Raw genomic sequence first — 12111 nt, forward strand, 5'->3', positions numbered from 1 at the left:
AACTCTGCCCCAAAAAGCAAGTCACCTGAAAAGGGGAGATTGCATAACCTCAGCTTTGAGGCCGCATCTCCCTCCCATGCTTTCAACCACAGGGCCCTGCGGGAAGAGTTAATAAGGGCTGAAGATCTGGCCGACATCCGCACAGATTCTGCTGATGCGTCTGCAATATAACCTACCGCCTTGAAGAGCATAGGTAGCTACTCCAAGAGTTGTGCTCTCGGGGTACCCGCCAGCAGATGCGTTCTAAATTGCGAGAGCCAAAACTCCATGTTTCTGGCCACGCACGTGGTAGCCAGAGCCGGTCTAAGGTTCATCGAAGAAGAGTCCCATGCCCTTTTCAAAAGAACCTCAATCTTCTTATCCATGGTGTCCATGGTGTAACAGAGCATCCAGCTTAGGAGATTTATTCCACACCAAGGCTGGATCCTCATCAAAAGCAAATCTCCTCTTGAGTTTCCCTGACTTCAGAGGCTTTCTCTCAGGCTCAGCCCATTCTCTGACAAGACCTTATGTACCGGGAAGCATTTAGACTTTTTAAGCTGCAAACCCTGATACATAAGGTCATGTCTGGATAACTGCACCTGCTCTTCCTGGATCTCTAACGTGCTATAAATTGCAGTCAGTAATTCATCCACATCCTCCAAGGATAACTTATACCTGGAAGAGCTAGGTACATCGTCTTTGACACTCCCTTCCTCGGATGATGAACCACCCTGAGAAGGACCGGGCTCGCTAAGATCCTCCCGCTCAGAAAGCCGTAAGGATCCCGTCGGCCCCCCCTGAGCAGCCAGGACAGAGGCAGAAAAAGGCACAGGGGTAGAAGCAACTGTGGGAATTGGAGCCCGGAACCCCTCTAAAACAGACCTAAAGGAATTAAACGTAGCCGATAACTCCTCCTTAACAGAAACCAACAGGTTGCTACTGGCTGCAGCAGACTCTTCCCTAAGAAGATCTCCAATGCATTTCTGACATAGGGTTTTAATATAACCGGAGCTCAATTTCACCGCACAAATTGCACATTTTTTCTTTGGGGCCACCTTCGTCTTTTCTTTAACCTGAAAGACACCAAGGAGCCCTGTTACCCACTGTCCTTTACTCAAAAATGGGGTTAGAGTGTCCCTCAACACCAAAGCATCCAACACCAAGGGACCCCAGGTGGAGGAAAAGAAATATCAGAGGTAACAGGGAGGTAAGATAATACACATCTTCCATACCTGAGCCGTGCTGGTGCTTTGAAGACCGGTATCCGCAGTCACTGCAAGCTGCAGAGGTAACCCAGGATCCATGTCTGCAGAGCCTGTTGAAGAGAAGCCTGCCAGCGTTTCCTCTCAGTCACTACTGAGATCCACGCTGTATTAAGCACCAGCCGAGCCCTCCCCTTCCTCCTGCGCCGAAAACGAGGCTTGGAACGCACAAGCCCGGCGCCCGGAAATGACGTCACCCGCGCCGGAAGTGACGTACGCGGCCACCCGGTCTGGCCGTGGAACACGTCCCGAGGCCCTGAGAACCGGACAGACCCCTCTGAACGGCGGTCCACCGATTCCCCTGACCAGCCAAGGGGGTTTCGTCCTCCCGGTCCCGGCCCGCACTGGGCACTGAAGGGGGAAAGGAAGCCAGCCTCATCTCCTGCAGCGCTAGGAGAATCCCTGGGGCTCACACAAGGTAGGCAAACCTACACCCTCTGCCTTACACAGGCAGCCATAAACAAAAGAAGACTTCCCGGGCAGCATCACCACATGGAAGCCCCTCTCAGCGTTCTGTGACGTGCTCCCCAGCTTGACTGAGGAAACACAAAAGACTGAGGGAGTGGAGGAGAGGAGGGTCTTTTAAGCAAATTAAGTGACGTGTTTCCTGTGTGTGGGGGAGGAGATTCCATCTCGTGATGCTGTCCTGGAAGACGTTATGGGAAAAACTAATGATGGAAGAAGATAGGGACACCACAGTGCCTTCCAGGGACTCCCTTAGGACTTACACTCTCGGCCTCGTAGGGGACACCCCAGGTTTTTCTGTACTCTGCCAGCTGGAAGCAGCGGCGGTTCCACAGAGACGGTGTGAGGGGGCGTGGCCACCATTCCCGCATAGACCAGCCTGCTAAGGCCGCTAAGCAAACAGGAGGGGGTGGAGCTACACCTTCGTCTGTGGTGTGCTGAGACGAGGCCTCGACAAATGCGTAGATACCGCCACGTTCCCCGCATCTGTCAGATCAGTGGGCGGAAGGAGCGGAGCCGCAGCAGAAGGACGAAAGAGAAGCATGCGGCTCCGGAGCCGCGGGTTGCCGACCCCTGGTCTAAAGTATTAATTAGTACAAGGCGAGATGGGTGGGGGAGGGTAGTTTTTTTGCAAGGTGGAGTTTGACTTTAAGACCAGACTTTTTACTATTCTGTTAGTACTACCCATATTTAAGTAATTGACAATATCTGGAAGAGAATGGATGGCAGTCCTGAAAGTTCTTGCTAAAGGTCTACCACTGAGAAATTGATGAGACATAGAAGAACCTGTTGTATCATGGAATAGCTGTAAAATTGTACAACTGTTATTGCACTGCAATGGACATTTTTACACACCTGAACCTTTTTTTTAAGCAGCACACTTCCATGCACAGATGGTCTACATTTGTACATTTCTGTACACTAGAATGCACGTGTTCATGCACTCACATGTGGCATTGGGGTTTCATTCAGGATTAAGGACCAATTACATTTTACCACAGGTTAGCGCAACACACACACGTGTGAATTTGGCCTTAGATTTTATAGTCTGATTGTTTTTATTATACAATGATTCAATTAATTTCCAGTTCATGAGAAATGATTTAAATTATCCGCCTGGATGGCACTACATCTAGCTTTGGTTCCCACAGCAAATAACCCTTTTATTTATAAAGCAAATCTGACATTTTTTATACTATTAAACCTCAATAATTATCCCCTAGGAGAATATGACTCTTGGCTCATCAGTCCATCCATTTGAAGTTCTTCCCATTACAGACATTAATTGTAAATATATGAAGTGGTTGTGCTTTCCACTGGGAAATAAGAGCCAGTTGAAGACAGTGCAGAGGCTGGTGAGGTGAAGTGACATACATTTGGATGATAGAGACATTTGCACACCACTTAGATTAGGTCAAGCTGCTATAGATTGAATTAAGACTTTCCTAGTAAAAAAAAGCAGCATATAATGATGTGTTATAATCAATGGATAAAAAAAAAAAACACGTGCCCTCACAACTGACCTGAGACACTATAGTAAGACTTTTTTTTATCTGAAGAACTATAAGAAAAGTAAACAATTGCTGGCTTTATTTTATTGTTGAACTACCAAGCTTTATTGAGTGATGAGAAAAGGGTAATTCAGGACATCAGTCTTTAAACAAAGCCGCATTCAGACATTTGAGGAACTTTATAAGATTTAAAGTTCCCCTCCAGTAAACCTTGGATTTCATGGAGGCACGTGAAAAATTCTAATTTTATGTAACTTTTATCACAAAATAAAAGCAATACCACAGAGCATAAGGATGCTGGAAATATTAGAGCCAGAATGGAGACTTTAAAAAAAGTGAGCTGAAATCACTAAGGGGTCTATTCACAAAGCTGCCGAAGGATCTGGCCGTAGCTTATATATATATCCCAATAACAGGGGAGGGTGCTCGCAATAACTGCGGATGGTGCCGCTGTACACATGAACAGTTTCAAAGAAGTATCCTTATCCAAAAAACAGTTCCAAAGAATGTCACCAGCACAGGGAAGTATCCTTATAGGATCACCAAATGTTCATTTTATTGAACAATCGTCAAATGAACAAATTTATTGAACAAATTGTTCAATAAACGCCCTCCCTCCCTTAAAGCTGTGATTATGGGGGTTTTCGGGGGTTCTTTTGTCACGGCAGCTTGGCGGGTTAGGGGGTCTTTGGGGGGTCTACAAAATCGGAGTTGATTACAAAAATGGGGGGCCCTCAGCTGGTATGGGTGCCTCCCCCTGTTGGTGTCCGGATTTGTTGGTGTCCGGATAAGTGTCCTCGAGCTGGTTGTGGTGCTGCTGGGGACATGGGTGGAGTGGTAGGAGAGGCCTTTTTGGGCTGTTGGGCACCCAAAGACCCCTTTTCAGGTCAACCATCATTTACAGTATTATTTGTATATATTCTTTAGTTTATTACTTTTGGTTATTGTTAAAGTTGTTTGGTTTAATAAAAGGGCTGCTGTGGCTGTTAAAATCCATGTCACGCAGTACGAGTGTTTATTGGGGTTTTGAACGAAGGGACGAAAATTGACGAATCCATCAGTCAAGACAACAACCAGCCAGAAGACAGAATGTGATGATTTATCTTTCTCTATTGAAAGTTTATGCTGCATGCAAGTAAAAATGTCAAAGCAGTTGGATGAAAATGTCCATAATTCTATAAAACAATCTCCCTTACTGTGAGAATAGCGGTAATTAAATGTTTGTTTCTATCGCCTTCTTTTGCTAGCCAAAGGCGTCATTATAGTGTTACTGTTCACAGCCAGCAATTGTGATTGAGACTACAGCCTACAAAGCAATACAATGAAACCTGAAGCTGCAGCTGTCTGTATAATTGAGTCTGAATGTATTTAATGAGAGTTGTGCGGTTGTTGTAGCCTTGGCACTGCTTCTGTTTCTAGGACCATTATGTACCAGCACATGTCTATATTTAGTTTCAGGGCACCATCACTAGGATACTTTAAACATCAGTCCCCCGGATGAGACATAATTGTGGTTTGTATTTATTGATCAGCTCAAATGCTCTTGGGAGAGTCTAGGTAGTGAGATTGTGGTTTCATGAGTTTTTCTGTCTATAGCAATAAATATTACACTGGGCGAATCAACGTCACCATCAAAAACGATATCAATCCCATGATGGCAGGTTTAAAGTTGAATTCCAGGCAAGCAGCCAAATTCACTGATAAATATACATATAAGACATTTTACCTGTCACAGGATTATTATTTATGTCAATCCGGTTCTGAGATTTTCACAGCTCTGCCACAAGCACAGTCCTTTCTAGCAGGGCAGCAGACCTGATATTTCTCCTATCAGTATGGCAAAAGGATGATACCAAATCAAATCCAAGTACATAACTGATTGTAAAAAAAGAAAAATGAATGATGTATTGAATACAGAGATGCATCAATTTGTGTCCTGGTGATTGGTTATTTAATGGGTGCAATGACTGGAGATTTCATCGGGAAAATCTCCAGTTTAGAGTTCCCAAGTATATAACAAGTAGTAACACCAGATACTAGTAGTCATTCATATTTGAAAGGTCAGTATTCTGTGATTTAATGTAGCTTGTTAGGCCCCTGCCTAACTGCATAGATCCTCTCCTCATCAGAGCAGTATTGAGCAGATGTCATCTCTCTGACATCCGTGTCCGTATAGTTTTTTCCTCCATCGAAAAGCAAAGCTGCCGAACCCCATGTGTGTCTATGGGGAATCTAATGTAAACGGACATGTGTCCGTTTACATCAGATTACCCCTGATCTGGAACAATCCAGCCCGTCAAAATGGAAAATTGTTCCGTCTTTTTTTTTTGGACCCAGCCGGAGCTGGGGGTAACCGGTTGTAAACGGACGCTCGTCCTTCTACACACAGCTGCCCATAGACTTGCATTGGGCATCCGATTGGATCCGCCTAAAAAACTGACAGGCAGATCCGATCTGAGCAGCCATCTGAAAAAAGCAATATACTCACAAGGATAAAATGAAATAAAGCTTTGTACAACAATACATGGACCTAGCAGTAAGCAGATAACGGCTGCGTTAACAGGGTCACGCCCCCTTCATGAGAATCTGATGAAGGGGGCATGACCTTTGGAAACTCGCCATCACAGGCACTCCTGGCTGGCACACTGGACCGTCTGTGCAGCCGTTATCTGCTTACTGCTTGGTCCATGTATTGTTATACAAAGCTTTATTTCATTTTATCCTTGTTATAATATATTTCTCATCTATTGTTTTTAATCTGAATAAATCCGTCTGCACTAGGAAAGGCTTTGTGCTTTTTGCTCAGATCTTGCAGTCTCCCTGGCTGGAGTGGGCAGCATCTTGCAGAACTATTACCACAATCATGGTAATAGTTCCTCGTGGAGCGGTCCTCTTTGGCGCTTTTTTGCTCCTATTTTTACAGCCGTCTGAAAGGGGCCATCTGTTTTTCATGTGCAAATGGAGGGTTGACAACCTGAACGCGCGTGTGAAAGGAGCCTATATGTAGCCACAGATTTTCCTATCAATTGGATGAACTGAAGCTGGCCATACGCTGTATGAACATTCATAAGAAAATCTCATCAGAATATTCTATAATGCCATCAGAGACTTGACAAATGTACTTTGCAGATGTATTTATTTTGTTTCATTTGAATTTAACATTTGATTTTGGAATGAATGGTGTTGACAGAAAGAAAACCACATTGTTACAAATTTGTTCACTTTTTTGCTATCCTGCTCCTTTGATTTTTTTTTTATCACCATGATAAAAATAATCTTCGATTTGACCTCATTAACTACGGTATTAGAAAAATGAATGTTCTGAAAACAATCTTTAAAAAAAAAATAATTCTACTGGTGTCTGGCTAGCATGATTAAGTCATGATTAAGTGTAGGGAAGGTTCAGTGCATTCCAGAAAACCAGTGGAAGCTAAAGCACATGCACAAGCTATGGCTCGCGGTCCTGTGTACGGAATCATAGGCAGATGTGCATTAGTGGGCATGCACGCATTAATGCATGCGTGCTTAGCGCCAAATGGCCTATATAAACAGATGTGTGCCAGGGAGAGATTGCTGAGTGGTTATCAGCTTGTTCCTGACTACCGGTGACATGTTTTTTTATCCTGCTTACCTGTGTATGACTCGACCTGCCTTCTGACTGCTCTATGGATCTCTGCCTGCCCAATGTGACCTCAGCCTGTCTACTTAACTCTGAATTCTACCTTCTGCCGTGTACCTCTCTGACAATCTGTTACTGTCCCTTCTGACCCTGACTCTGCTCCTGATTCCTGATTTGGTACCCCGGTATTTTGGCATTTAGTTCTGGTCCAGCAACCTAAAGTTATCTGTTCGAGATACCCGACCTCTCTGCAGATCCAGTCTGCAACCCCAGGGCTAGTACTGCTTTGTGTCCTCACACTATCTGTCGCCACTTCCAGGGGTGTCAGACGAGAGGTACAAGAGAAGCCTCCTTATCAGCTTGGTCTTCACCCAGGTACGTGAAAGATATTGTAGGGATCTTCCTTAATGTCATACTGCCATGGTAAAAAATAGAAGAATTCATTGTCATTAATTTAATGTCTTCAGAAACTGAACAGTAAAAAGAAAAGGGCACATATCTTTCAGTTTTTACCACAGATGGGATTGTTGCAAGTACCCAGAGGAGAACCAGTGAAAAATTCAGACCACAAAAGTTTATTAAGATTATTAACTAGTATAATCTATAATCTAGTAATTGGGGCACAATTGCTTCTCCACCAATTTACATGTACTGGACCCAAAAGTAGCTCCACCAGAGAATACCCTTTCAAGAAATTGTAAATGTAATGGTTTTATGCGCGTTTGGGAGAAGGGGATGTATAAGGCTGGAAGGTGAGAAGAAAAGCACCTGCAGGGCAAATTGGGCTAATTTGAGACACTGGTCCATTCTGTAGACCCAATAACGCATCAGTTAAGCATGAAGCAGTTGACATACCGATGGCCACATGTATGTATGTACACCAACTATATCAAAGTTAAAGCTGATTTCTGACTTTAATTAAATAATTGTTCACACCCTGTAACAAATTTAAGGAGGGATGGCTATAGGATCTGTTGGCTAATCAGGAATTCAGCAGCGGTTTATTGGGCTACATTATCAGAAGAGGTGTCATGGAGGGTCACGTGATGGCAGAATTACGTAAGTTAACAAATGGTCTTAGTGATTTTTTTTTGTAATGTGTAAATGGGTATAGGTGGATGGGAATGATGGGGGTTAGAGTTTTTATCTGTAGATGGGTTTTAAGTGGCAATCCCTAATGCCCCATGGAAACATTTAGTAGTCAGTGGTGCCTCAAGCCCCTCACAAAAGTGCCTTAGATTTCATTGTAAGGTGATAGTTACCGTGCTTGAATCTCTGAGCAAAAGTGTCACTTACAAACACTTTTTGTTAACTTTTATGCAGGGATTTAAAAAAATGGTCTACTGGGTGTAATTTCATAAAATGAAAACGGCAACAAGACAGCATTTGATATTCTCTCTGAAGATTACATTAATGAGGGAGATGTAGTTTGTACTTTCCTTTCTGACAATAAACTCTATTACCAAGGATTTATGAAGTAGAAAAACATTCTTTGTTTAAAGTGTATACAGAGACAAAACTTTTTTTTTTTTTAGAGTTGGATAGATTAGAGAAGGATTAGGGAATCTTATCGGTTTTATTGCTGTGTGCCCCCCTTCTCTATTTGTTCTGGTGTCCATTGTCACTGACATAAATGCCCAAGAGTGGGGGGGGGAGGGAGGGGGTTGGTTGATTCCTGTCCTTGGTGGTTAGTGCAATTATGGCCAAAGTGGGAAGAAAAAAAAATGGTGTTGGTGGTCAGAGAAAAGAATTATGTCCCGGAATCTGTGGAGGGTGGAAAAATGCCTGGCTTCATTATTTAGTGGTAAGAAAGATGTTTGGCATCTGTGGTCAGTGGGAGGTAAAAAATGTCTGGTGTCTGTGGCCAATAGGATGGAAAATTGGGCTGCATTCATGGTCAGTGGGAAGAAAAAAATGCCTGGTGTTATTGGTCAGTGGGACAAAAGAAAAATTCCTGGCATCAGTGTCTATGGTGCGAAAAAATTCATTGACATGAGTGGTCAGTGGGGAAAAAAAAAGCATTGGCATCAGTGGGGAAAGGTGCATTGGTATTAGCAGAAGGGGAAAAAAAGCACAGGAATCAGTGGTGGTGGGGGCAGGGGGCATTGGTGGCCAGTGTGGATTGGATGGGGGGCATTGGTGGCCAGTGTGGAAGAGCAGAAACAGGGTTAATATTTTTACAAAAGAATATAGTAAATATAGGGTAATTTTTTTCCTGATCTGTAAACTTTTATCAGCAGCAATAATTTATTGACTAAATCTCCTTTTAAGGAAACAAGCAAAACAGATATTTTCCTGTAAATAGCTGTCATCACATTTAATGGGATCAAAGTGGTACCTAAGGGGCAGCTCTTATATATGAGAAGAAATTGTTCTTTAATCGAACAGTACAGAATGAATGATGTGATCTATTATTGTAGCCGCTTGTGCAGAAAGGTTTTTGTAAAGTACATACACAGAAAGTACAGAAATAGGCTGAAGAGGTAAAGAGGATGAAAATAAAAAGGTGGGCGGAATATATAGAGATTGCACAAAGAATACAAAAATACAAGTTTGATCTAGCCTTTAATGGGGCAATGTTATATGTTATACACATTACATATTCATTCTGAATGGAATCTTATTGCACCTTACAATGGATGTGCATTGCAGTCAGGGCCGGATTTACTCTCTCTGCTGCTCCAAGGCCAGGTTCCTCAGTGCGCCCCCCTGTATGCAGGCCTCATACAAGTGATCTCGGCAACATCGCCGAGATCACTTGTACAAAAGAAGTGGCGGCTTCCCCGCTTTACATTTAGCCCCAGCTTGACCAAAGCAGGGCTAAATGTAGAAAACAACTACCTGCAGTGCCCAGAACTGCACGTCCGGGCGCCAGGAGATAGGAATTCCACACCCTGCTGCCCTGAGGCCAGGCCTCGGTTGGCCTAGTGTGAAATCCGGCCCTGATTGCAGTGCAGCGCAACACGTGGCAACAAATAACGTGTACTTTGCAATAGCTTACATAACATGCAGTGCTCTATGTTGCAGTAACGTGTGCATTAACTTTTGCACTACCACAAATAGATGGTGTGAACAGGCTTTTACAAAGTTTTTCTTATGGAATTCAAGCAGGAAAATTAAACAAATGTTGGCTAATATTGGCTGATCATTGGGCACATTGTTGTACAAGATACAGTATATTAAAAAAAAAAGTAATTTACAGAAATTCACTTAACTTAAAGTGGACCTGAATTAAAAAAACTGGTGATCTGTTATCTTATAGGGAATATCTAGAACTGTTAATTGTGCCTGAGTAGTACTCTAAAAGATTTACCTCTTCTTCTAAATTCCTCCTACAATATAGCAATGAAATTCCTGTTCCTAGGCACGGCTCTGCCTTAAGTCTCATAGTGGTATATCTGCAGGGAACTAAGACATTGCTATCTCTGACTGCTAGTCTTACAAGATTTAGAATGAGAGTTGGCACTATTATTTTTATTACTGCTTACTGTTCTTGCTGGAGAGAAAGCTGCAGTGCAAGGATCTCCCTGCTTGTGCTTCATTCTGTGGACCTGTGCTTCAACCACCTCTCCTGCTGCATCTTGAATATTCCCTCAACAGCCATCAGATCCCCCACCAGTCATCAAATCATAAAGGGGGCACTTCTAACGCATGGAAGCAAAGCCCTGCTCCTACCAAGACGGCCAACTCCGTAGAAACAAAGTGCAAAAAAAAAGGCATGGTAAGTCAGTTATGGGCAAAAGATCAGCTACAGAGATCATATAGGCCAGTGGTTCTCAACCTTTGTAACCTCAGGATCCACATTTGTCCTTGGTCATTAAGTCGTGACCCAAGCCGCACCACACTGGAACAAACGGCATTGCGGTACCATGCATTCTGGTGTGGGCGATCAAACTGTGGGCGAGATGTGTGTTTGGGGTGCCATTCAAATAAATGGCAACACAACGCACCTTCTACACCAAAACATGCAGTAGGTGTGATTGTGTGGTATAGTGTGTTAATCGCATGGGACTGTGCGATTACCGCACTGTATTACTGTGAATGGGCCCTCAAAAACACTGACAGACTCACACACACATACAGACTCCCCAAAAAAATCCTTACCTTACAAGAACTGGAGTGGATCCTCAGACTGGGGTCCAGTGTGGGCTGCTGTGCGGTGACAGAGCTCCATCCATATGTGCATTGCTTGTACAGCTCCCTTGCCCTGTAGAGGTGCCAGGAGCCATAATGTGACATCAATCCAGTCCAGGCACCTCTACAGGGCATTCGAGGGAGCTGTAAGCAATGCACGTATGGATGGAGCTCCCTTTTACCCATACCCCCAGCCCACCCCACCTCAAGCTGATACTCGGTAAAGGGTAGCATATTTTGAATGGCTTTGCAGCGTGAGAACTGACAGTGCTGCGCTCGGGGGAAGCTCAGGAGCCTCTCATCTAGTGCAGTGGAAGGCACGCAGTGACCCACTTTTGGGTTGTGACCCACCAGTTGAGAACCATGGATATAGGCAATACTGATGACTAGTCCTCTTCATAACTTTTTTAGGCATGGCTTCCATAGATCAGTTCCTTTTTAGAAGATATACTGGTCCATGGCATTGTTAATACCCCAGAATCCTGGGGTGTTTTGACATTTTTTCCTAGGTGTCATAGGTAATAGGTATGCTGAAATAAAAAGAGAAGCCAAGAGAAATGGCTAGATTTTATTTCTACTTCTACAAGTGAAGAATTTAAAATGAAAAAAAAATCATGTAATACTGACTTTAACAGGTTTGGAAATGCGGATTGCGCAGGGCGAGTTTTTCTTTTATTAACAAAATAAATAAGACTGGCTATTAGCCGGTCACTTCATAGTGCTTTCACCTCCAGTAACTGTATCATTTCTATTCATTAAATACAAACTGTACATTAGTGTAGGACAACCCCGAACATGAAATAGCAACTATAAATCTTTACCTTATCCAGATAATTTACTTCTAAGATTTGTCTTAATCAAACACCAGGTAGAAGTGAAAGTCGGGAACATTACTGCCAATTAGCGCAGAGAGACTTGTGTCTGAGATGATTAGTGTTGTGGTTTTCTGGCTTCTTAGCAATTACACTGAGGAATGTGCGTCAATAAGGAGAAACCATCTCCCCAGCATTCTGCTACTAATGAGAGTTCAGAGAAAAAGGACACGAGGACTAATTATTCTTTTTTAGTAATCCTGTAGTAGAGGAAGTTTTTTGTTCTAAAAAGGGCGCTGCCACAAGTCGATATATTAAATCATTTG

General features: G+C 43.3%; 1 protein-coding gene across 1 annotated transcript in view; it reads right to left on the reverse strand.

The window, feature by feature from the left end:
* The window catches only part of KIAA1429 (KIAA1429 ortholog), an 18807-nt gene extending 18433 nt beyond the window's left edge, over positions 1 to 374 (reverse strand). Inside the window, exon 1 of the mRNA XM_018560187.1 lies at positions 227 to 374. Within this exon, the coding sequence (XP_018415689.1) occupies positions 227 to 374 (148 nt within the window). The remainder of the gene's footprint in view (positions 1 to 226) is intronic.
* Between the last annotated feature and the right edge of the window lie 11737 nt (positions 375 to 12111).

Source organism: Nanorana parkeri, unplaced genomic scaffold (assembly GCF_000935625.1).
Source record: "Nanorana parkeri isolate BGI_ZX_2015 unplaced genomic scaffold, ASM93562v1 scaffold439, whole genome shotgun sequence".
In the NCBI taxonomy this organism is placed as follows: Eukaryota; Metazoa; Chordata; class Amphibia; order Anura; family Dicroglossidae; genus Nanorana; species Nanorana parkeri.